Source organism: Bombina bombina, chromosome 1 (genome assembly GCF_027579735.1).
Source record: "Bombina bombina isolate aBomBom1 chromosome 1, aBomBom1.pri, whole genome shotgun sequence".
NCBI classification, from domain to species: domain Eukaryota; kingdom Metazoa; phylum Chordata; class Amphibia; order Anura; family Bombinatoridae; genus Bombina; species Bombina bombina.
The window spans coordinates 488170084-488197859 of NC_069499.1; the positions used below are offsets into that span (position 1 = coordinate 488170084).

Consider the following 27776-nt stretch of genomic DNA (forward strand, 5'->3'; position numbering starts at 1 on the left):
ACCCTATATATGAAGAATTATAAATGTGTCTGTTATCACACTTTATTTATATAAAACAGACAACTTGTACAGCTGTAGATGAAAAACTAAACTTGTTTTTTATTCTAATAATTATATGCCTTGGTTATGTATATAAATCTAAAACAGCACTTCTCAAATAATAATAATAATAATAATAATAATTAGAGGGTTTTAGGGATAAACACTCTTTCCACTGAAAGGTTAAACAAAAAGATTTTAACTCATAAAGTTCCCACTCCAGAAATTTGAAAAAAGAAAAAAAAAACAGCAAAAAGGAAAATTTACTTTATTATTATAATTATTGGTTTTATTTGTAATGTATTAGCAAACTACACTGAACTATACAGAGGGTACAACAAATAGACAAGACACAGAAGGCGGACTGAGCATTTTGTTTTCTTTATAACCTTTGTTGAACAGTTCCTTTTTATGAGAGCATACCTTTGTACTGAGCACTATATTAGGTTTATAGATTGTTGCCATATAGTTCTTAAGACATATGCACAGCCAGAGCCTATCTATGTATGTTCTCAAGTAAAGGTGCACTGTTCTAACAGAGCTAAATTGCATTTATTTGAATTTGCATGTTGTGTTCGAATCATAAACGTTTCACAAAAACGATGATGACATTCTATTGCTCTCTCATTAGGTAGTGTTCATTATAATTTTCTCTATATTTTTTTTCTTTTTCTTTTTTTTTTTATATATATATAGACATAAACACAGCCCAGATAGGAATTCCAAGAGAAAAACCATATTATCTAAACAAGTGTGTTTGCATGTGATGATGTGACCCATCTTGACAGCATAACTTGCAGTACTGATCTGTTTTATGCAATGCATTCTTGACTGGCAGCGGTTTTGTGCCCATAGAATGGGATTTCCTAATTACTTTCAGTTTACAGTAACATATACATCTGGTTTTCCAAGTAGGATTTCATTTCCAAACACCGGTCATGTCTGATTTATTTGCACTTTTTCAGAAGCCTAAGTGTTGGGTAGCTGGGAAACTTGCAGAATGTATATTCTAAGTTATGGGAGCAGTCAATCAGTTTGTCCTGCACAACACGGGGGAGGACGGCAGACAGCTGAGAGGAGGGGCTCTGCCACTTGGTGCTGGGAAGTAAAAAAGGAGCAGAGACTGGGAGTCATTTATTTCAATCTCTGCTCTGGAAAAGGAGAACAAGGGACACTTTCACAAGAGACCTTGGCAGAGGTGAAACTGCAGTCTTATGGATTTTGCTTTATAATAACTTTTTCTTAACTTTGGCTATTTTTACCTGACTCTTGATATCTACAATCTATACATATTATTTGATACCATTTAATTATATTTGTACTGTTAATAATGTTATGAATATATATACACATATATGCCTAGTCTATATCCCTTTATTTAATAACTATCCAGCCCCAGTATTTGTTTTTCTTTGCTTTGAATGCTTATTGATAAAGTTGTGGCCTTTTCTTACAATACGCTGTGCTCACAGGTGCTAGTAGGATCGCCCATACGATGTCTTCAGTAGGGAGGTTGTGTCTCTGCGTCGTGTTGATCGTATTTGGGATCTTGCTGATCAGTTTACCCATCACAGAGAGTGCGTCATGTGAGCCCGTGCGGATCCCCATGTGCAAAACGATGCCGTGGAACATGACAAAAATGCCCAATCATCTCCACCACAGCACCCAAGCCAATGCCATCCTGGCCATAGAGCAATTTGAGGGCTTGCTAGCCACAGAATGCAGCCGAGACCTCCTGTTTTTCCTTTGTGCCATGTATGCCCCAATCTGTACCATTGATTTTCAACACGAGCCAATTAAACCATGTAAATCCGTGTGTGAGAGAGCCAGGGCTGGCTGTGAGCCCATCCTCATCAAGTACAGACATACCTGGCCCGAGAGCCTGGCATGTGAGGAGCTGCCAGTGTATGACAGAGGAGTGTGTATATCCCCAGAGGCAATCGTTACCATTGAACAAGGAACAGGTATGTGTCAAACATACATCTATTTATGTCATGATAAGCCCTTGGCTGCCACAGAGTATTTAGTGAAAATGATAAATATCAGTAGTGACTGTTCCTGAATTTATTGCCTCCTAGGTGATACCATCCACATTTCGAATATTTTTTAGATTATTTTAGTGATAGCAAATTCTTGATATCATAGTACTTTCTAATTTAAACAGTAGTTGAAAGTTCCTTTGTGCCCTTCTTTAGTCTGGCTAACAGTTTTTTTTTGCATAATTACTTCTGATGAGCTATTTAGCCTTATACACAGTGTCAGCCAAGGGCCTTTGTCTGCCAGGCTCAAGGGTTCCTTTGAATAGAATGGAAAGGACCATGAAAGGTCGTATTTACTTGGCTGCATTTTGAATAAGGCATTCCCACTTACTTACACTTTGTTGCTAGTTAAACATTGATATTTTACTGACTTAAAGGGATGGTAAACTTTACATGTTTTAAAATCAGGTCCAGAATCTAAGTGATATTTTAGACAGACTTTAATTGATCACTTCTAATGAAGATGCGCTGTAACTTACTTTTTAATCTATCCGTACCATTCTATTACCCCTACGCTCTGCCCGCCCACTTCAAAACTCTTTTTTTTTTGTAACTTAAAGGTTTTGACTGTTCTCCAATCAACGCTCTAGCTGTACTCTAGCACTTTTTTTCGGTAGTAAGAGCACCATTTGGAGAACAGATTACCGCTAGATTTAAAGGTAAATTACAATGCATTTTCATTAGCAGTGATCAATTAAAGTCCCTCTAAAATGTTGGTTACAATCCGGACCTGATTTTAAAACATGTCAAGTTTACCATCAGTTTAAGAATGCAGTTAATCAAAATACTTTAAATATACTTTTTTTTTTTTATTATAGTGTATATTTACATTGAACTGTGAAAATTGAATTTTGAAAGCAGGGGTGTTAGACCTTTTAGGGTGAGGGCCACAGTGTAAATATTTTTTTCCCGGCTAGATTAGCAGTGAGCAATTTTTTTCTATCTATCTATCTATCTATCTATCTATCTATCTATCTATCTATCTATCTATCTATCTATCTATCTATCTATCTATCTATCTATCTATCTATCTATCAATCTAGTCTGTCTGTCTATCTTGCTAACTAGCTATTTATCTACCTCTCTATATATTTCTCTCTTTGTTTCTGCTTCTGCATATGTTATCTGATTTATCTGTCCAAAACAATGATAGATCATGAAATACACTGCTTCCCAAAGTATGAAGGCATGTTCTTTTACTAAAATACTAAATTTGAATGACTATATCATTCATTAGACATAATATTTTTTATATATAATGAATTGGGAGCTAGATAAAATGTTAAGGAGTCAGCTACACATGCTTTAGCCAATGGGCATATAATAAACATTTTTAGAATAATCCAAAAAGTAAGGAGCCAGGGAATTAGAATAGTTTTAATGGAGATTTGTCAAGTTTCGCTTTCAAATAATATTTTTTAAAGAGACAGTAAAGCTGTAAAATATCTGCAACGTGTTTACTAGATTGCAGCACATATATGTTACTGGAAGTCTGCCTAGTAATGAAATCTTAAGGCAAGGTGTTTGATATGCTGCTGCTCGTTTTCTCATATGCCCAAATAATAGAGCCTTTTTTCATCTGCATGTGGTTTAGAGGTATAGCCAATCAGAAGCTGTACCACCAGCCTCATAGACTAATTTAGCACATTCTCCAGTGCAGATATAAGCAGTAAATTGCAAGGGCAAATTTTTCCTGAAAATTTCTATATTTGTTTGGCTTACAATCTACTTCAAAATTGGAACACTTGACTTAAAGGTGCATGAAACCCATTTTTTTTTCAGCATTCACTTAGAGCATACAATTTTAAAAGGACAAGAAACCCCAATGTGTTCCCATTGATCACAATGTATATATATATATATATATATATATATATATATATATATATATATATATATGATTATATACATATATATTTATGTGTTAATATGTGTATATACACATATAAACACATAAATATATATGTATATATTCATATATATATATATACATTTAAAAATGTTGCCCATCACTGCACAACATACCTCCTTCGCTGTGCGAGGTTCTGATGCCATCTGTAACGGCATCAGAATGAGGCCACTATAGGAGCCTATGGAAGCGCGCTCTCATGAGATCAATGCTTCCAAGCAATGTGAAAACGAGCTCAAGTTCACATTGCGATTAACTTGTAATACCAGCGCACTGGTATTACAAAGTGGAGTGCTAATATCGCTTGACATGCAAGCGATATTTAGCACTCCACTTGTAATCTGGCCCATATTTGTTAATAAACATACATCTATAGTTTGTAATAGCCGTGAGGCTGCTAAGGGTTTGACCACAGCTTTGCATGTATTTTCGGTAGAACTTCAGCTGTTATTGCCAGTGTGTGTTTTTCCTCTGATCACAATTCTAAAATATTTCTGCTGTTAATATCCCTGATGCTCAGTATCTTTACCTCTACTGCGTTGTTAATCTCCCAGTTTTGTAAACCAAATGCACAGCAATGATGACAAAAACTATTACTATTTTGTGGGTCTATCAGTTATCACAAGTTGTGCATGTAGATGAATCCCATTTAATAGTATGTAGTGACGCTAATAGGTAACATGTATTATTAACCTTTTGTGCTCCAAAACCATTGACTTATATGTGTTTATGTCTCTAAGGGGCATTATGGGTATAGTCGATGACATTGCTTCCTAATGTTATCCAAAAATGACGGTGGTTAATTTTATTGTGCTTTGCCCATGGACCAAACCAATGTTACATTCTAAAACTTTTTGGGTCACTCAGTAATACGTTAAAAGGTGTTGTCTGGGGTTTTATTAAGTCATTTTAGCTGTTCGCTCCTAAAATTAGAATTAGGATTGTGATCAGGAAAACAGGACTGGCAAATGTTAAGTATAGGACCATATTTCACCAAAATGATAATTAAAGAAGTGCTGCGAATAAACAAGGTAAATGGATGATTTTAACATCTAGAACAACTCATAGGCAGCCGTTAACTTTCCAATAATGATCAAATTATAGATTTTGTTTATCCTTTAAGTTTTGTTACAGTTATATTGATATATATTATAATTAAATTATTATAAAATAAAGTTTTTTGGGCAGTAAAATATTGGATAACAGCATTCTTGTTGTAGAGATTTACATCAGTGTGTCAAACCTTTTTACATGGCACACCACATCACCATTGTTTTTCACATGGAGAGTTAGAGAACAAATTATAGAATTAGTACTAATCGCAGCAAATAAATATATTCTCTAGTACCCTGCTTCTTAAATGGGGTACACAGTAGATACATTGTAATTAGTAACTAGACAACAGCAGTGAAACAATTAGGCAGAAAGGAATAGGAGGTTGCTGTTGACCTCTCCTTGTTCTTTAAATGTACGTTTTATTTGGCTAAATGTCTTCAACTCTTCAAAAAACCTTGTTCATAAAGGAAAATACAATTATTATTATTGGAGATACAATTATTTGTATTAATGTCATAGGACAATCTATGTGTATGTGTGTTTGTGTGTATGTATGTGTGTGAATGTATGTATGAGTGCATATATATATATATATAAAAATATACTGTATGTATATATATATATATATGTATGTATGTATAGGTGTGTGTGTGTGCTGCTATGCATGTGTTTGTATGTATGTGCGTATGTATGTGTGTGTATATGTATGTGTTTGTATGTATGTGCGTATGTATGTGTGTTTATATGTATGTGTGTGTATATGTGTGTATGTGTTTGTATATATGTATGTGTGTAAATATCTGTGTATATGTTTGTATGTATGTGTGTATATGTGTGCATGTGTTTGTATGTATGTGTGTGTGTGTATGTATGTATGTGTATATATGTGTGCATCAGTGACGTGCAGTGAGGTCAGAGGCAGGTGAGGCACTGGCTAGGATATGCCTTCATTCTTTAGATATCCTTTGTTGAAAAAATAGCAATGTACATGGGTGAGACAATCACATGAGGTATCTATTGTGCAGCCATCAATCAGCAGCTACTGAGCATATTTAGATATGATTTTCATTTAAGGATATCAAGAGAATGAAGGAAATTAGATATTAGATTATAAATTGGACAGAGGGGGTGGGAGAGACAGGGAGAGAGACAAAGAGACAGAGGGGAGAGAGAGAGACAAAGAGAGACAGAGGGTAGAGAGACAGAGAAAGAGACCATGGGGGAGAATGAGACACGTAAGGAGAGAGACCGAGGGGGTGGGAGAGACAGGGAGAGAGAGATGGATAGAGAGAGAGAGAGAGAAGAGAGAGACACACAGAGGGGGAGAGAGAAAGAGAGACACAGAGGGGAGGGAGAGAGACAGAGGGGGAGGGAGAAAGGGAGAGACAGAGGGGGAGGGAGAAAGGGAGAGACAGAGGGGGAGGGAAAGAGAGAGAAGACAGAGGGGAGAGAGAGAGAGAGAGACAGAAGGGGGAGAGAGAGACAGAGGGGAGAGAGAGACAGAGGGGAGAGAGAGACAGAGGGGAGAGAGAGAGACAGAGGGGAGGGAGAGAGACAGAGGGGAGGGAGAGAGACAGAGGGGAGGGAGAGAGACAGAAGGGAGGGAGAGAGAGGGGAGAGAGACAGAGGGGAGAGAGAGAGAGAGACAGAGGGGAGAGAGAGAGAGAGACAGAGGGGAGAGAGAGACAGAGGGGAGAGAGAGACAGAGAGGAGAGAGAGACAGAGGGGGGGGGGAGAGAGAGAGACAGAGGGGAGAGAGAGAGACAGAGGGGAGAGAGAGAGACAGAGGGGAGAGAGAGAGAGAGAGAGAGAGAGAGACAGAGGGAAGGGAGAGAGACAGAGAGGAGAGAGAGACAAAGGGGAGAGAGAGAGACAGAGTGGAGAGACAGAGGGGAGAGAGAGAGACAGAGGGGAGGGAGAGAGACAGAGGGGAGGGAGAGAGACAGAGGGGAGAGAGAGACAGAGGGGAGAGACAGAGGAGAGAGAGAGAGAGACAGAGGGGAGGGAGAGAGAGGGGAGAGAGAGACAGAGGGGAGAGAGAGAGACAGAGGGGAGAGAGAGACAGAGTGGAGAGAGAGAGAGAGAGACAGAGGGGAGAGAGAGACAGAGGGGAGAGAGAGACAGAGGGGAGAGAGAGAGACAGAGGGGAGAGAGAGAGACAGAGGGGAGAGAGAGACAGAGGGGAGAGAGAGAGACAGAGGGGAGAGAGAGAGAGACAGAGGGGAGAGAGAGACAGAAGGGAGAGAGAGACAGAAGGGAGAGAGAGAGAGAGAGACAGAGGGGAGAGAGAGACAGAGGGGAGAGAGAGACAGAGAGGAGAGAGAGACAGAGGGGGGAGAGAGAGAGAGACAGAGGGGAGAGAGAGAGACAGAGGGGAGAGAGAGACAGAGGGGAGAGGGAGAGAGAGAGGGAAGGGAGAGAGACAGAGAGGAGAGAGAGAGACAAAGGGGAGAGAGAGAGACAGAGTGGAGAGACAGAGGGGAGAGAGAGAGAGACAGAGGGGAGGGAGAGAGACAGAGGGGAGGGAGAGAGACAGAGGGGAGGGAGAGAGACAGAGGGGAGAGAGAGACAGAGGGGAGAGGGAGACAGAGGGGAGAGAGAGAGAGAGAGAGAGAGACAGAGGGGAGGGAGAGAGAGGGGAGAGAGAGACAGAGGGGAGAGAGAGAGACAGAGGGGGGGAGAGAGAGAGAGACAGAGTGGAGAGAGAGACAGAGGGGAGAGAGAGACAGAGGGGAGAGAGAGAGACAGAGGGGAGAGAGAGAGACAGAGGGGAGAGAGAGAGAGACAGAGGGGAGAGAGAGAGAGACAGAGGGGAGAGAGACAGAGGGGAGAGAGAGAGACAGAGGGGAGAGAGAGAGATAGAGGGGAGTGAGACAGAGAGAGAGACAGAGGGGAGAGAGAGAGACAGAGGGGAGAGAGAGAGACAGAGGGGAGAGAGAGAGATAGAGGGGAGAGAGATAGACAGAGGGGAGAGAGAGAGACAGAGGGGAGAGCGATAGACAGAGGGGAGAGAGATAGACAGAGGGGAGAGAGACAGAGGGGAGAGAGACAGAGGGGAGAGAGACAGAGGGGAGTGAGAGAGAGAGGGGAGAGAGTGAGAGAGAGAGGGGAGAGAGAGAGGGGAGAGAGTGAGAGAGGGGAGAAAGTGAGACAGAGGGGAGAGAGATACTGCATTGTGCAGTGTGCACAAGATGGCTGCTCATTCTGTAAAATAAATTTTGTAAGCAGAGAAGATGTCAGACTCAGACACTCAGTAGTAGGTGTAGGCAGCAACACTGACCGGGTCAGACTCAAAATTTAACATCAGAGAGGGGGAGGCCACTATTCTCTGCCTTATAATCCCGGTCAGTGTTGCTGCCTACTACTGAGTGTCTGAGTCTGACATCTTCTAGTCTGCTTACAAAATTTATTTTACAGAATGAGCAGCCATCTTGTGCACACTGCACAATGCACATAATATATTTAATATATTATGTGCATTGTGCAGTGTGCACAAGATGGCTGCTCATCATTCTGTAAAATAAATTTTGTAAGCAGACTAGAAGATGTCAGACTCAGACACTCAGTAGTAGGCAGCAACACTGACCGGGACCATCAGGCACAAAGTTAATTTAACATCATAGGGGACGGGCGGCCACTACTCTGCCTAACTGCCTTAGTGCCCACTGTCTACTGCCTACAAAAACATAATTTATGTAAGAACTTACCTGATAAATTCATTTCTTTTATATTAGCAAGAGACCATGAGCTAGTGACGTATGGGATATACATTCCTACCAGGAGGGGCAAAGTTTCCCAAACCTCAAAATGCCTATAAATACACCCCTCACCACACCCACAAATCAGTTTAACGCATAGCCAAGAAGTGGGGTGATAAGACAAAAGTGCGAAAGCATAAAACATAAGGAATTGGAATAATTGTGCTTTATACAAAAAATCATAACCACCACAAAAAGGGTGGGCCTCATGGACTCTTGCTAATATGAAAGAAATGAATTTATCAGGTAAGTTCTTACATAAATTATGTTTTCTTTCATGTAATTAGCAAGAGTCCATGAGCTAGTGACGTATGGGATAATGACTACCCAAGATGTGGATCTTCCACGCAAGAGTCACTAGAGAGGGAGGGATAAAATAAAGACAGCCAATTCCGCTGAAAATAATCCACACCCAAAATAAAGTTTAAATCTTATAATGAAAAAAACTGAAATTATAAGCAGAAGAATCAAACTGAAACAGCTGCCTGAAGTACTTTTCTACCAAAAACTGCTTCAGAAGAAGAAAACACATCAAAATGGTAGAATTTAGTAAAAGTATGCAAAGAAGACCAAGTTGCTGCTTTGCAAATCTGATCAACCGAAGCTTCATTCCTAAATGCCCAGGAAGTAGAAACTGACCTAGTAGAATGAGCTGTAATCCTTTGAGGCGGAGTTTTACCCGACTCGACATAAGCATGAGGAATTAAAGATTTCAACCAAGATGCCAAAGAAATGGCAGAGGCCTTCTGACCTTTCCTAGAACCGGAAAAGATAACAAATAGGCTAGAAGTCTTTCGGAAATTCTTAGTAGCCTCAACATAATATTTCAAAGCTCTAACTACATCCAAAGAATGCAATGATCTCTCCTTAGAATTCTTAGGATTAGGACATAATGAAGGAACCACAATTTCTCTGCTAATGTTGTTAGAATTCACAACCTTAGGTAAAAATTTAAAAGAAGTTCGCAACACCGCCTTATCCTGATGAAAAATCAGAAAAGGAGACTCACAAGAAAGAGCAGATAATTCAGAAACTCTTCTAGCAGAAGAGATGGCCAAAAAAAACAAAACTTTCCAAGAAAGTAATTTAATGTCCAATGAATGCATAGGTTCAAACGGAGGAGCTTGAAGAGCCCCCAGAACCAAATTCAAACTCCAAGGAGGAGAAATTGACTTAATAACAGGTTTTATACGAACCAAAGCTTGTACAAAACAATGAATATCAGGAAGATTAGCAATCTTTCTGTGAAAAGAACAGAAAGAGCAGAGATTTGTCCTTTCAAGGAACTTGCAGACAAACCTTTATCCAAACCATCCTGAAGAAACTGTAAAATTCTCGGAATTCTAAAAGAATGCCAGGAAAAATGATGAGAAAGACACCAAGAAATATAAGTCTTCCAGACTCGATAATATATCTTCCTAGATACAGATTTACGAGCCTGTAACATAGTATTAATCAGAGTCAGAGAAACCTCTTTGACTAAGAATCAAGCGTTCAATCTCCATACCTTTAAATTTAAGGATTTGAGATCCTGATGGTAAAAAGGACCTTGCGACAAAAGGTCTGGTCTTAACGGAAGAGTCCATGGATGGCAAGAAGCCATCCGGACAAGATCTGCATACCAAAACCTGTGAGGCCATTCTGGAGCCACCAGCAGAACAAACGAGCATTCCTTCAGAATCTTGGAGATTACTCTTGGAAGAAGAACTAGAGGTGGAAAGATATAGGCAGGATGATACTTCCAAGGAAGTGACAATGCATCCACTGCTTCTGCCTGAGGATCCCTGGATCTGGACAGATACCTGGGAAGTTTCTTGTTTAGATGAGAAGCCATCAGATCTATTTCTGGAAGTCCCCACATTTGAACAATCTGAAGAAATACCTCTGGGTGAAGAGACCATTCGCCCGGATGTAACGTTTGGCGACTGAGATAATCCGCTTCCCAATTGTCTATACCTGGGATATGAACCGCAGAAATTAGACAGGAGCTGGATTCCGCCCATACCAGTATTCAAGATACTTCTTTCATAGCCAGAGGACTGTGAGTCCCTCCTTGATGATTGATATATGCCACAGTTGTGACATTGTCTGTCTGAAAACAAATGAACGATTCTCTCTTTAGAAGAGGCCATGACTGAAGCGCTCTGAAAATTGCACGGAGTTCCAAAATGTTGATTGGTAATCTCACCTCCTGAGATTCCCAAACCCCTTGTGCTGTCAGAGACCCCCAAACAGCTCCCCAACCTGTCAGACTTGCATCTGTTGAAATTACAGTCCAGGTCGGAAGAACAAAAGAAACCCCCTGAATTAAACGATGGTGATCTGTCCACCACGTCAGAGAGTGTCGTACAATCGGTTTTAAAGATATCAATTGAGATATCTTTGTGTAATCCCTGCACCACTGGTTCAGCATACAGAGCTGAAGAGGTCGCATGTGAAAACGAGCAAAGGGGATCGCGTCCGATGCAGCAGTCATAAGACCTAGAATTTCCATGCATAAGGCTACCGAAGGGAATGATTGAGACTGAAGGTTTCGACAAGCTGAGATCAATTTTAGACGTCTCTTGTCTGTCAGAGACAGAGTCATGGATACTGAATCTATCTGGAAACCTAAAAAGGTTACCCTTGTCTGAGGAATCAATGAACTTTTCGGTAAATTGATCCTCCAACCATGATCTCGAAGAAACAACACAAGTCGATTCGTATGAGATTCTGCTAAATGTGAAGACTGAGCAAGTACCAAGATATCGTCCAAATAAGGAAATACCACAATACCCTGTTCTCTGATTACAGACAGAAGGGCACCGAGAACCTTTGTAAAATTTCTTGGAGCTGTTGCTAGGCCAAACGGCAGAGCCACAAACTGGTAATGCTTGTCTAGGAAAGAGAATCTCAGAAACTGATAGTGATCTGGATGAATCAGAATATGCAGATATGCATCCTGTAAATCTATTGTGGACATATAATGCCCTTGCTGAACAAAAGGCAGGATAGTCCTTATAGTTACCATTTTGAATGTTGGTATCCTTACATAACGATTCAATATTTTTAGATCCAGAACTGGTCTGAAGGAATTCTCCTTCTTTGGTACAATGAAGAGATTTGAATAAAACCCGAGCCCCTGTTCCAGAACTGGAACTGGCATAATTACTCCAGCCAACTCTAGATCTGAAACACATTTCAGAAATGCTTGAGCCTTCGCTGGATTTACTGGGACACGGGAAAGAAAAAATCTCTTTGCAGGAGGCCTTATCTTGAAGCCAATTCTGTACCCTTCTGAAACAATGTTCTGAATCCAAAGATTGTGAATTGAATTGATCCAAATTTCTTTGAAAAATCGTAATCTGCCCCCTACCAGCTGGATTGGAATGAGGGCCGCACCTTCATGTGGACTTGGGAGCTGGCTTTGGTTTTCTAAAAGGCTTGGATTTATTCCAGACTGGAGATGGTTTCCAAACTGATACCGCTCCTGTGGGTGAAGGATCAGGCTTTTGTTCCTTGTTGTGACGAAAGGAACGAAAACGATTATTAGACCTAAATTTACCTCTAGATTTTTTATCCTGTGGTAAAAAAGTTCCTTTCCCTCCAGTAACAGTTGAGATAATGGAATCCAACTGAGAACCAAATAATTTATTACCCTGGAAAGAAAGGGAAAGCAAAGTTGACTTAGAAGACATATCAGCATTCCAAGTTTTAAGCCATAAAGCTCTTCTAGCTAAAATAGCTAGAGACATATACCTGACATCAACTCTAATGATATCAAAGATGGCATCACAAATAAAGTTATTAGCATGCTGAAGAAGATTAACAATGCTATGAGAATTATGATCGGTTACTTGTTGCGCTAAAGCTTCTAACCAAAAAGTTGAAGCTGCAGCAACATCCGCTAAAGATATAGCAGGTCTAAGAAGATTGCCTGAACATAAGTAAGCTTTTCTTAGAAAGGATTCAATTTTCCTATCTAAAGGATCCTTAAAGGAAGTACTATCTGCCGTAGGAATAGTAGTACGTTTAGCAAGAGTGGAGATAGCCCCATCAACCTTAGGGATTTTGTCCCAAAACTCTAATCTGTCAGATGGCACAGGATATAATTGCTTAAAACGTTTGGAAGGAGTAAATGAATTACCCAAATTATTCCATTCCCTGGAGATTACTTCAGAAATAGCATCAGGGACAGGAAAAACTTCTGGAATAACTACAGGAGATTTAAAAACCTTATTTAAATGTTTAGATTTAGTATCAAGAGGACCAGAATCCTCTATTTCTAATGCAATTAAGACTTCTTTAAGTAAAGAACGAATAAATTCCATTTTGAATAAATATGAAGATTTATCAGCATCAATCTCTGAAACAGAATCCTCTGAACCAGAGGAATCTTTATCAGAATCAGAATAATGATGTTCATTTAAAAATTCATCTGAAAAATGAGAAGTTTTAAGACCTTTTACGTTTACTAGAAGGAGGAATAACAGACATAGCCTTCTTAATGGATTTAGAAACAAAATCTCTTATGTTAACAGGAACACTCTGAGTATTAGATGTTGATGGAACAGCAACAGGTAATGTAACATTACTAAAGGAAATATTATCTGCATTAACAAGTTTGTCATAACATTCATTACAAACAACAGCTGGAGGAACAGATACCACAAGTTTACAGCAGATACACTTAACTTTGGTAGATCCAGCACCAGGCAGCGACTTTCCAGAAGTATCTTCTGACTCAGGGTCAATCTGGGACATCTTGCAATATGTAATAGAAAAAAACAACATATAAAGCAAAATTGATCAAATTCCTTAAATGACAGTTTCAGGAATGGGAAAAAATGCCAGTGAACAAGCTTCTAGCAACCAGAAGCAATAAATAATGAGACTTAAATAATGTGGAGACAAAAGTGACGCCCATATTTTTTAGCGCCAAAAAAGACGCCCACATTATTTGGCGCCTAAATGGTTTTGGCGCCAAAAATGACGCCACATCCGGAACGCCGACACCTTTGGCGCAAAAAACGTCAAAAAATAACGCAACTTCCGGCGTCATAGGTGTCGCCGGAAGTTGCGTTATTTTTTGACGTTTTTTGACGCTGAGAGGAAAACCGGGCTCCAACCTGCTGCGGAGCGCATATCAACGTAGAATCTAGCACAAACTTACTTCACCACCTCCATAGGAGGCAAAGTTTGTAAAAACTGATTTGTGGGTGTGGTGAGGGGTGTATTTATAGGCATTTTGAGGTTTGGGAAACTTTGCCCCTCCTGGTAGGAATGTATATCCCATACGTCACTAGCTCATGGACTCTTGCTAATTACATGAAAGAAATCACAAGATGCCGGCTGCTCATTTACATTTTACATTTTAGTAAGCAGAGGAGAAAATGATGTCACATCAGAGTCTCATTACATGTCATTGACGCCCGGTCACTCACTCATCAGTCATCACACAGTCCCCCTCTGCTCTGATGTTAAGTGTCTGTGTGAGACTCACACAGACACTTAACATCAGACCAGAGGGGTGGGGGGGGGCGGCGGCCGTGGCCACTACTTGTCTCTCAGTCTCCACTCTCTGCCTTATTATATTTACTGCAGTGCTCACAATAAATCATCACATCACAGTCACACACGATGGCTTGTCATTCTGACTTACTTGTGTGACTGTGTTGGTGACTCGGCGACGGCTCCTCAGTGACCAGGCAGGACCAGGGGGCAGCAGCAGCTGCGATTAGCTCAGGCTCCACTCGCTGACAGTCCCAAACAGTTAGCAATGAGCTGTGGCACTGACTGTTGTTCCTGCGCCGTCAGACTGCTCCTCGTTGCGCATGCGCAGTAGGCACCATACAGCAGGGCCAGGGAGTCAACCAGTGTTGATTGGCTGTGCCGGTCTCCCAGGGAAAATACGAGGCCTCATCAGAGGTGCCTCTTTCACAGTTTTTTCAGCTGCGCTGCTGCTGCAAATCACCACCGGGTGGTGCTGCAGAGCGGCTAGTAATAAAAATACATGTAAAATATTGCGCAATAGAGAAACACCAGAATCCAGTGCCTCTCTATTGCACAATATTATAGAGCTAGAAATGTAAAACAAAAAAAAAACATTTAACTTTTTTTTTTTTAATAAAATTATATATATTTTTTTCATTTGTTCCAAATGGCAGGTGCGGCAGTGCCTCACCTGCCTCCTATGAGTGCACGTCACTGGTGTGCATGCGTGTTTGTATGTATGTGTGTGTATATATGTGTGTCTGTGTGTTTGTATGTATGTGTGTGTTTGTATGTATGTATGTGTATATATATATATAAGTGTGTGTTTGTATGTATGTGTGCGTATATGTATGTATGTGTGTGTATATATATATATATATATATATATGTGTATGTGTGTGTGTGTGTGTTTGTATGTATGTTTGTGTATATATGTGTGCATGTGTTTGTATGTATGTGTGTGTTTGTTTGTATATATATATATGTATGACAGAAAAAGAACGAAAGAGACGGGTAACCTTTAAACCAGCTCTTACTCATTAGTAAAAATAATCATGAATAGAAGAATTTAACTCATCAATTAGACAAGAATTAGTATCAAGTATAAGCATATACCCTTTATTACCAAAGCAAAAGCAAAAAAATAAATTGATAAGTTATAATGTGCACCAAACAAAAATAACAAAATGCATATATCGTCCCCAAAAAGTTCTTGGTCACTATGTATTAATAGTGAAATGTTCGTGTCCTGCAAATACAGTTGTCTCCACGTACAAAGTGAGGGGGTAGGCAATTATAGCAGTCATGCAGCAGGAAAGAGAGACAACTGTATTTGCAGGACACAAACATTTGTCTGTGTGTTTGTATGTGTGTGTGTATGAATGTATGTGTGTGTTTGTTTGTTTGTATGTATGTGTGTGTGTGTATATATATATATATATATATATATATATATATATATATATATATATATATTTTCTTCCATGTGTGTCTGCACTCACAATGCAATAGGGACATCAACCAGGGTGCCAAGTCAGGTATATCAATAATCCATTATAGAAGAGGACTGCACTCACTGGATTTGGTATATAAAATAAAAATTTTTATTAAGGTGACGTTTCGGGGTACGCAGACCCCTTCCTCAGACCAGGCAACAGTGCAAATGAACAGTGTGCAATATAAAGCAACATAGCCCCTCCCATCAAACAATTAGTGAAATTGCGCCAAAACCTATGTAACCATGACAACAGGTGAATCAGCTAATTAACATTATTCCTACCTTTACTAATGTGATAGTTAAAAACAGTATAATTGTGCAAACCATATAAGTGTATCTTAAAACTATTCTCAAACAATAAATGACATGACATATGAGTAGCACCTAAAACACTCAAGGTGCACACAAAGAAATAAAATGTCCCCCTACAATGTGATGTGTGACCTACTGAAATAGCTACCACAAAGAAACAACTTAACATCGATAAAGGCAGTCTATAGGAAACAGCGCTCAATAAAAGATAGTTGCAGGACCTAGGCAGTATATCAGCATTTAAACATTAGTGTATCAGTATCTCTCAGTAAAACATACTTCTCAGTAAACAAAGGACAAGTAGAGAACAAGGACAAGTAGAGAAAAAGGGCTCAATAAAAGATAGTTGCAGGACCTAGGCAGTATATCAGCATTTAAACATTAGTGCATCAGTATCTCTCAGTAAAACATACTTCTCAGTAAACAAAGGACAATTAGAAAACAAGGACAAGTAGAGAAAAAGGGCTCAATAAAAGATAGTTGCAGGACCTAGGCAGTATATCAGCATTTAAACATTAGTGCATCAGTATCTCTCAGTAAAACATACTTCTCAGTAAACAAAGGACAAGTAGAGAACAAGGACAAGTAGAGAAAAAGGGCTCAATAAAAGATAGTTGCAGGACCTAGGCAGTATATCAGCATTTAAACATTAGTGCATCAGTATCTCTCAGTAAAACATACTTCTCAGTAAACAAAGGACAAGTAGAGAAAAAGGACAAGTAGAGAAAAAGGGCTCATAGCCAGAAAAACACGTATGTCAAGATTTAGGCAAGCATGTAGATGTGTGTGTCAATTGTTGAACATCAGTAGGTATATCGTATAGCATTCATAGACTAATCTTAGAGAGAAAGAGGGTGTCATCACACCATCACCGACTACGGAGCCTAAGGGGTAATATAGATAATTTCAAAGCAGTGTGATTGCAATACATACAAAGAGTCAGCAACGTAAGATCGCTATTTATATCTCAAAGGGGAAAAAATATATACAGTATATCTCTACCAGCCAGCACTGTCTCTAGTTCAGGTAACTTACTTGGCATGAGATGTGATAGATACTGTCAAAGTGGTTGCAGCGTGTTGCAGAGAGGGAGCTGGAGACAAGATATGTCAGTTAGAAGTTTCAAAAACAGGCGCGGATCAACACAGTCCCGCGTCTGTGTCAACGGTGTCAGCAAGCATGGCTAATTTGCATAGCCGTCTGACATCATCAGGGGGGTGTGTATCAAGCAGTCAGAAAACATAGATGACAGCTAACCGATGTTAGCCGCAACTGCTGGGGCAAGTCAACAAATGATTGTACATACCTATACTTGTAGGAAAGGGGCGAATTGTCTAAACATCTGAGTATATATCACAAAAACAACAGCATAACATGCGTCTATATTGCTTGTATACTTCTATCATATCCCAAAAAGGCTAAGAGAAGCCGTCAGACTTGCAGATAGTTGTATGGATCTGAGAGCCTTAGTCTGCCCAAAATGTTCTAATGTATGTTATGAGTACCATATCTATCCAGAGAGCCATATGTGTACGAAACAGTATAGGTATAGGGTTAGTAAATGTACTTAAAGAGAGCATAGTCTACCAGAATGTTGGTTCTAGAGCTAATCATGATACAAAATAAACAACCAAAAATCCTATACTGGTAAAACATATGCCAGAGTCTTGTGCCTGAGTAACATGTTACTCTTACAGTGGGATCTCAGTGTTACAATCATAGATCCCCTGTTACAATTGGCAATCAAGTGTGGTTATATGCAAAAGATAAAATCAGGGTTATATTAACAGCGAGCCATGGTATCCAGATAAATCAATAAAGCATATGCATAGTCAGTGGGCAAATTTTGGAAGTAAAAGTAAAACATCCTATCACTATGCAAACAGATATTGATGATATGGCCAATGTATGTTCTTGCCTAAATCAGGAAACCTTGCCATATAGGGTAAGGTATCATGCACAGTCCGAGGAAGGACCATTGCTGGTTACACAGATATTATAGGAAACAGTGCCAGTCGTTGGACATATTAAGTCCCCTCGGGTATAGGGTGTCAAGTCTGTGTATCCACTTGGTCTCCCTCTGCAGGAGTATTCTATCCCGATTACCTCCCCGCCGTAGCGGTGGGACGTGGTCAATGAGGATAAAACGTATGTCTGTTACCTTATGCTTGGCCTGTAGGAAGTGTCTAGCCACTGGTTGGTCTGCTGTTCCCTTATCCAAAGCAGTACGAATTGCTGAACGGTGATTTGCCATTCTTATCCGTGCGTTTTCAGATGTTTTACCAACGTAATATTTTCCACAACAGCAGCTTAGAAGGTATACAACGTGACTTGTTGTGCATGTGATAAAGTGCCTTATGGTGTACTTCTGTGTGGTATGTGGGTGTCGAAACACCTTGCAGGGGATCATGCCACTGCAGGTGGTGCACCCCAGGCATCTGAAGCAACCTGTTTTAGTGGATTTTAGCCACTTCTTTGTGTAGCTTTGCTCGGGGTCCGTCTGCATCTATAGATCCCTGAGGCTTCTGCCACGTCTGTATCCCATGATTGGTGGGTCCAAGTGTCTAAAGGGGAGCGTTTGGTCGGTGCCAAGGATTTCCCATCTGTTTTTGATAGAATCAGCCAAGACCTTTTTCCCTTTGTTATAGGTGGTTGTAAAAACCATTCTTGGTTTCTTGTCAGCAGGGTTTGTTCGTTCGTTTTCAGACATTAATTCTTGTCTTACTTCCTCTAACAGTTCAGGTGAGTAGCCCCTCTGCAGGAATTTGTTGGACATTTCATCCATTTGGGTTAACCTGTTGGTTGCCTCAGTATTGTTCTTCATTACCCTGATCATTTGGGATTTCACAATAGCCCTCCTGGTATGTGGCGGGTGGTTACTTGTTGCCTCAAGTAAAGAATTCCGATCTGTGGGTTTTGTGTATAAAGTTGTAGATAGTTTCCCTTCCTTCTTGTAGATTCTTAGATCCAGAAAATCTATCTGGTCTAGGTCAAATTTTAGTTCGAACTTGATGGGACAAGTTAGAGCATTAAGTTTAGTTACCCATTCAGTGAGTACATCAACAGGGCCACACAACATTAGGAAGACATCGTCGATGTACCGTCTGTAGTGTTTAACCATTTCATGGTTATATACCTTCATGGTGTCCCTTTCATACTGCTCCATGTAGAGATTCGCGTAGGACGGGGCTACGTTAGATCCCATCGCCGTTCCGGTTAATTGCTGGTAGAAGATGTTCTCAAAACGAAAATAGTTAAGTTTCAAACACTTGTCAAGAATGTCAAGAATAAAGGTCATTGGAGGGCCCACATAGGGGTATCTGTCAAGTGCTGTAGAAATAGCATCTATTCCCTCGTCGTGCGGGATCATTGTGTATAGACTCCTCACGTCCATTGTCACAAGTATGTCCTCACTTGTGATACCTTCCACAGAATTCAGAATCCTAATGAGGTCACCAGAGTCTTTAATGTAGGAATCCATAGATCTCACAATAGGTTGCAGGATGGCGTCCACATACTGGGCCAAAGGTTGTAGCAGCGAGCCCCTGGCGGATACAATCGGCCTGCCAGGGGGATTAAGCTGATCCAGTATAGGGTGAATGGGGTGAGTGCAACTCAGGAAGTCAAACTCATCTTGGTCAATCCATTTCTGTTGTACAGCATTTGTAAGTGTCACATCAATTTCTTTCTTGAATGTTGTAGTGGGGTCCCAGGTGAGTTTTTTGTAAGTCAAGTTGTCACTTAGTTGTCGCAGGACTTCAGTGCGATATTGGGCGTAGTCCATAATGACAATGGCACCACCCTTGTCGGCCGGACGTATGACAATGTCAGCATCAGAGGCTAGAGATTTTATAGCCACTCTCTCTGCCTTTGTGAGGTTTGGGCGATGTTTGTCCATTTTAGCATTGTCTGAATCATTTGAGATGAGCCTGGTGAAGGTTTTAATGCTTGTTCCACATGTATTTGGCTCAAATTTGCTTTTAGGTTTAAATCTTTTAATCTCTGGGGTGCTGTTTGAGTCCCTAAAATGTTCCTTGAGCTTTAGATTCCTCTGAAATCTGTGTATGTCCAGAAAAGTGTCAAAGTCATCATTGCTGAAGGTTGGAATAAATGTGAGGCCTTTATTGAGAAGGCTAATCTCTCCTTCTGTGAGTGTCCTGTTGCTGATATTAAACACAATGTCTGGGTTCATTACCTTGGTAGTAATGGAGGTCTTCTTGCCACAATAGTTCCCCCTCCTACGGTGCGGCCTCGGCCTCGTGTGTTGGCTGATCTTGTTGTAACCCCTAAAAAATGGGTATTGGATGTGGTGGGTGCTTGATCCAGCTGTCTTTGTTCTTGGTAGCCAGCTTCGTTATCGGATCCTGAACTACTGTCCACTGTGTTTAGGAACCTAGAGCGATATTGCCTTTGGCGTTGTGGTCTTTGTGGGCCTCTCTGTTGGTTGCTACCATATAGCCAGGAATATATCCTCTTGTCTTTGTAGTCATTGTCCACCGTGATTATTTTCTGATTTTTAAATGCCATAAGCTCCTTCTTATAGTCGTTTACTTGTTTACTGAGTTTCTCCATCCAAGCCTCACTGGAGTCATCCCTCAAGATATGTAGTTTGTTATTGTTAAATTCAGTCAGCTCCTCTCTCACAGTTGCTAGGATGTTAGTACATTCCTCAATGACCAGAAGGATTAGGTCCATTGAGCACTTGTTCAAGATTTGACACCAGCGTAGGCAAAAACTTTTGTTGTTTCTACCAATGGTAGGCTGATTTCTGACTCTGAAACCTCTTGGTATTTTGTTGTTTTTATAGTACTTAGAGAGGTACACAGTATGTAGTTCAAGATCCGTTTCCCTTTTCTTAAGTCTAATAAGGGTATTGTATATCGTAAGTGGTGTATCTGTTTGTGCAGTATCCGTTAGTTCTGAGTCCACTAATATTCTGAGTGCACCCTCAGATGTAAAGGCAAAGGTTTTAGTAGTATATTCTTCCTCCTGTGTGGCAGAGTCTGTTGTGCCCTCCGCCATGTTCCTGGATAAGTCTTTAATCACAGTATCAAACGGTAGTTGTTAGGTAGAATTCCAGTAAGCAGAGTTTGGAGAAGTGATCACCCGTGTGCAGGTAGTTTTAGGCCCAAAATGTGGCCCACAATATGAACAAAAAAGGCCACAGCAGTGTGGAGCCCGCTGATGGCAGGAGGCTAATAAAGTCAATAGTGGTTGGGTGCCAGACAAGTAAAATAATCCATAACTTCCATGTGTGTCTGCACTCACAATGCAATAGGGACATCAACCAGGGTGCCAAGTGAGGTATATCAATAATCCATTATAGAAGAGGACTGCACTCACTGGATTTGGTATATAAAATAAAATTTTTTATTAAGGTGACGTTTCGGGGTACGCAGACCCCTTCCTCAGACCAGGCAACAGTGCAAATGAACAGTGTGCAATATAAAGCAACATAGCCCCTCCCATCAAACAATTAGTGAAATTGCGCCAAAAGCTATGTAACCATGACACCAGGTGAATCACCTAATTAACATTATTCCTACCTTTACTAATGTGATAGTTAAAAACAGTATAATTGTGCAAACCATATAAGTGTATCTTAAAACTATTCTCAAACAATAAATGACATGACATATGAGTAGCACCTAAAACACTCAAGGTGCACACAAAGAAATAAAATGTCCCCCTACAATGTGATGTGTGACCTACTGAAATAGCTACCACAAAGAAACAACTTAACATCGATAAAGGCAGTCTATAGGAAACAGCGCTCAATAAAAGATAGTTGCAGGACCTAGGCAGTATATAAGCATTTAAACATTAGTGTATCAGTATCTCTCAGTAAAACATACTTCTCAGTAAACAAAGGACAAGTAGAGAACAAGGACAAGTAGAGAAAAAGGGCTCAATAAAAGATAGTTGCAGGACCTAGGCAGTATATCAGCATTTAAACATTAGTGCATCAGTATCTCTCAGTAAAACATACTTCTCAGTAAACAAAGGACAAGTAGAGAACAAGGACAAGTAGAGAAAAAGGGCTCAATAAAAGATAGTTGCAGGACCTAGGCAGTATATCAGCATTTAAACATTAGTGCATCAGTATCTCTCAGTAAAACATACTTCTCAGTAAACAAAGGACAAGTAGAGAACAAGGACAAGTAGAGAAAAAGGGCTCATAGCCAGAAAAACACGTATGTCAAGATTTAGGCAAGCATGTAGATGTGTGTGTGATGACACCCTCTTTCTCTCTAAGATTAGTCTATGGATGCTATACGATATACCTACTGATGTTCAACAATTGACACACACATCTACATGCTTGCCTAAATCTTGACATACGTGTTTTTCTGGCTATGAGCCCTTTTTCTCTACTTGTCCTTTTTCTCTACTTGTCCTTTGTTTACTGAGAAGTATGTTTTACTGAGAGATACTGATGCACTAATGTTTAAATGCTGATATACTGCCTAGATCCTGCAACTATCTTTTATTGAGCCCTTTTTCTCTACTTGTCCTTGTTCTCTACTTGTCCTTTGTTTACTGAGAAGTATGTTTTACTGAGAGATACTGATGCACTAATGTTTAAATGCTGATATACTGCCTAGGTCCTGCAACTATCTTTTATTGAGCCCTTTTTCTCTACCTGTCCTTATTCTCTACTTGTCCTTTGTTTACTGAGAAGTATGTTTTACTGAGAGATACTGATGCACTAATGTTTAACTGGAGCTTTTTCTAAGTATTTTAGTATAGGTTGAATTTGATGGACTTCGGTCTTTTTTCAACCTCATCTAGGGCGCGATCCGATATAGATCGCAGTTTGCGGCGCAAGCGAGGGAACCCACGTCGCCCGCAGTTTCAGCTCGCAACTCGAGCCATCCAATATGCGGCGCCGTCACTTGCTAAAGTGGCGCAAGTCTCACAAACCAGCGATGTCCAGAAATCTGCGTAAGTACAGATTTTTGGAGTCGCCAGTGACTTGCGCCACGTTAGAAACTGCCGGCGCCTACAAAACCTGACTAAAGTCTAAATCACCCGCACTGTCTAACACGCCTCCTAAACATAGCCCGACACGTCTAACACGCCTCCCTAACATAGCCCGGCACGTCTAACCCTCTATCCGCTATCCCCCCTCACTATCCTAACAATAAAAAAGCTATTAACCCCTAAACCGCCGCTCCCGTACCCCGCCGCAACCTAATAAAGTTATTAACCCCTAAACCGTCGCTCCCGTACCCCGCCGCCAGCTATATTATATCTATAACCCCCTAAAGTGAGCCCCTAACACCGCCGCCATCTATATTAAAATTATTAACCCCTAATGTAAGCCCCTTACACCTCCGCCATCTCTATTAAAATGATTAACCCCTAATTTAATCTACCTACCCCGCCGCCAGCTATATTATCTATATTAACCCTAAGTATATTATAGTTAATATAGGTATTACATTATATATATTAACTATATTAACCCTAATTATATTAGGGTTAATATAGTTAATATAGTTACTATAGTATTTATATTAACTATATTAACTCTATCTAACCCTAACACCCCTAACTAAATTTATATTAAATTAATCTAATTCATTTATAAACTAAAATATTCCTATTTAAATCTAAATACTTACCTATAAAATAAACCCTAAGATAGCTACAATATAATTAATAATTACATTGTAGCTATGTTAGGGTTAATATTTATTTTACAGGTAAATTGTTAATTATTTTAACTAGGTATAATAGCTATTAAATAGTTATTAACTATTTAATATCTACCTAGTTAAAATAATTACCCAATTACCTGTAAAATAAATCCTAACCTAAGTTACAAATACACCTACACTATCAATAAATAAACTACAAACATCTATCTAAAAATACAATTAAATTAACTAAACTAAATTACAAAAAAAAAACCCACTAAATTACAAAAAATAAAAAAAAGATTACAAGATTTTTAAGCTAATTACACCTATTCTAAGCCCCCTAATAAAATAATAAACCCCCAAAATAATAAAAATTCCCTGCCCTATTCTAAATTAAACAAATTTCAAAGCTCTTTACCTTACCAGCCCTTAAAAGGGCCTTTTGTGGGGCATGCCCCAAAGAATTCATCTCTTTTGCATACAAATACAATACCCCCCCACCCCCCCATTACAACGCACCACCCACATACCCCTATTCTAAAACCACCCAAACCCCCCTTAAAAAAGCCTAACACTACCCCCCTGAAGATCTCTCTACCTTGTCTTCACCACACCGGGCCGAACTCCTGATCCGATCCGGGCGATGTCTTCCTCCAAGCGGCAAAGAAGAATTCTTCCTCCGGCGATGTCTTCCTCCAAGCGGCAAAGAAGAATTCTTCCTCCGGCGATGTCTTCCTCCAAGCGGCAGCAAAGTCTTCATTCTTCCGGCGGCATCTTCAATCTTCTTTCTTCGCTCCGCCGCCGCGGAGCATCCATCCCGGACGACTACTGAACTACGAATGAGGTACCTTTAAATGACGTAATCCAAGATGGCGTCCGCCGAATTCCGATTGGCTGATAGGATTCTATCAGCCAATCGGAATTAAGTTAGAAAAATCTGATTGGCTGATTGAATCAGCCAATCAGATTCAAGTTCAATCCGATTGGCTGATCCAATCAGCCAATCAGATTGAGCTCGCATTCTATTGGCTGTTCCGATCAGCCAATAGAATGCGAGCTCAATCTGATTGGCTGATTGGATCAGCCAATCGGATTGAACTTGAATCTGATTGGCTGATTCAATCAGCCAATCAGATTTTTCTAACTTAATTCCGATTGGCTGATAGAATCCTATCAGCCAATCGGAATTCGGCGGACGCCATCTTGGATTACGTCATTTAAAGGTACCTCATTCGTAGTTCAGTAGTCGTCCGGGATGGATGCTCCGCGGCGGCGGAGCGAAGAAAGAAGATTGAAGATGCCGCCGGAAGAATGAAGACTTTGCTGCCGCTTGGAGGAAGACGTCGCCGGAGGAAGAATTCTTCTTTGCCGCTTGGAGGAAGACATCGCCGGAGGAAGAATTCTTCTTTGCCGCTTGCAGGAAGACATCGCCCGGATCGGATCAGGAGTTCGGCCCGGTGTGGTGAAGACAAGGTAGGGAGATCTTCAGGGGGGTAGTGTTAGGCTTTTTTAAGGGGGGTTTGGGTGGTTTTAGAATAGGGGTATGTGGGTGGTGCGTTGTAATGGGGGGGGGGGTTATTGTATTTGTATGCAAAAGAGATGAATTCTTTGGGGCATGCCCCACAAAAGGCCCTTTTAAGGGCTGGTAAGGTAAAGAGCTTTTAAATTTGTTTAATTTAGAATAGGGCAGGGAATTTTTTTTATTTTGGGGGTTTATTATTTTATTAGGGGGCTTAGAATAGGTGTAATTAGCTTAAAAATCTTGTAATATTTTTTTTATATTTTGTAATTTAGTGTTTGTTTTTTTTTGTAATTTAGTTTAGTTAATTTAATTGTATTTTTAGATAGATGTTTGTAGTTTATTTATTGATAGTGTAGGTGTATTTGTAACTTAGGTTAGGATTTATTTTACAGGTAATTGGGTAATTATTTTAACTAGGTAGATATTAAATAGTTAATAACTATTTAATAGCTATTATACCTAGTTAAAATAATTAACAATTTACCTGTAAAATAAATATTAACCCTAACATAGCTACAATGTAATTATTAATTATATTGTAGCTATCTTAGGGTTTATTTTATAGGTAAGTATTTAGATTTAAATAGGAATATTTTAGTTTATAAATGAATTAGATTAATTTAATATAAATTTAGTTAGGGGTGTTAGGGTTAGATAGAGTTAATATAGTTAATATAAATACTATAGTAACTATATTAACTATATTAACCCTAATATAATTAGGGTTAATATAGTTAATATATATAATGTAATACCTATATTAACTATAATATACTTAGGGTTAATATAGATAATATAGCTGGCGGCGGGGTAGGTAGATTAAATTAAGGGTTAATCATTTTAATAGAGATGGCGGCGGTGTAAGGGGCTTACATTAGGGGTTAATAATATTAATATAGCTGGCGGCGGTATAGGGGGATTAGATTAGGGGTTAATAATTTTTATATAGGTGGCGGCGGTGTAAGGGGTCAGATTAGGGGATAGATAAGGTAGATGACAGCGGTGTAAGGGGTTCTAATTAGGGGATAGATAAGGTAGATGGCGGCGGTTTTAGGGGCTCACAGTAGGGGGTTAGTTTATGTAGATGGCGGCGGGGTCCGGGAGCGGCGGTTTAGGGGTTAATAACTTTATTAGTGATTTCGGGGGGGGGGGATCGCGGTTGACAGGTAGATAGACATTGCGCATGCGTTAGGTGTTAGGTTTATTTTAGCAGCCAGTTTAGGGAGTTACGGGGCTCCAATAGTCAGCGTAAGGCTTCTTACGGCTGCTTTTTGTGGTGAGGTGAAAATGGAGTAAATTTTCTCCATTTTCGCCACGTAAGTCCTTACGCTGCATATTGGATACCAAACTGCGCTGGTTTGGTATACCTGCCTATAGCCCAAAAAACTACGGGCGACGGCAGAAATATATGCGCGTAACTTCTAGGTTACGCCGTATATGTGATACCAAACCCGCGCAAATATTGGCGTCGCCGGCTTTTGCGGGCGACGATTTTTATCGGATGGACCCCCTGATATGTTACTATGTTACTATGTATATATATATATGTCTGTGTGTATGTATGTGTATATATATATATGTATGCGTGTGTGTGTTTGTATGTATGTGTGTGTATATATATATATGCATGTGTTTGTATGTGTCTGTGTGTATATTTGTATGTGTGTGTGTTTGTATGTATGTGTGTATATAAACATATTTATATATATATATATATATATATATATATATATGTCAGTGTGTCTGTATATATATATATATATGAGTGTGTGTTGTCAATGTGTATGTACTGTATATGTATGTGTGTGTGTATGTATATGTCTCTGTGTGTGCAAGTGCATCTATGTATGAGTGAGTGTATGTATATATATATATGTATATATATATATATATATACATATATATATATATGTGTATGTATGTGTGAGTGTGTTTTGTGAGTGAGTGTTTATGTGTTACATTTTGCACCTCTTCAACTGTGTGCTAAATTTTCAAAGGCCATTTTATTTGCACATGAACACACAGAAGGCACAGCTCTAGGCAGATCCAGAGATCCGGCTAGCAGAAATACATGTCCCAGCAACAAACCGCTAAATTCTATCAGGAAGGCACAAAATAACGCAGCACTACAAGGTGCGCTAAAATTAAAAAATCATGTTTATTGAAAAAATAAAAGCAAAGTACAGATATTGGAACATCTGAAAGTAGGTACGTTTGGTGCGTTTCATCATAAATGCGCACATTTAGGTTTGTGCCCACAGTGTGCAAATATGCTGTTACTTAAATAAAAGTGCACCCCCACCCTCCCCAGTAACTGTCTAGTTCTCTGCCGCTTCTGCAGCTCACTGTAAAAGTTAGCGATCCTCAGAGATGTTAGAGTGATGTCAGAGACTCTGACTGCGCAAGTGCAGCATGTAAACTCGCCATACTCCTACCCAGGTAGACCCCCCTAATAGGACTCATATAATGAGTCATACAGGGGAGGTTGAAATGCAAGATTTTTAATTAGGAAAATACGGAAAAAT

At 39.9% G+C, this 27776-nt stretch overlaps 1 protein-coding gene across 1 annotated transcript in view; it reads left to right on the forward strand.

The window, feature by feature from the left end:
• The first annotated feature begins 1081 nt into the window (after positions 1–1081).
• Positions 1082–27776, forward strand: part of FRZB (frizzled related protein) — a 92249-nt gene continuing 65554 nt past the window's right edge. The window contains exons 1-2 of the mRNA XM_053698544.1: positions 1082–1237; positions 1512–2003. Of these exons, the coding sequence (XP_053554519.1) occupies positions 1535–2003 (469 nt within the window). The 5' untranslated portion in view covers positions 1082–1237; positions 1512–1534. The remainder of the gene's footprint in view (positions 1238–1511; positions 2004–27776) is intronic.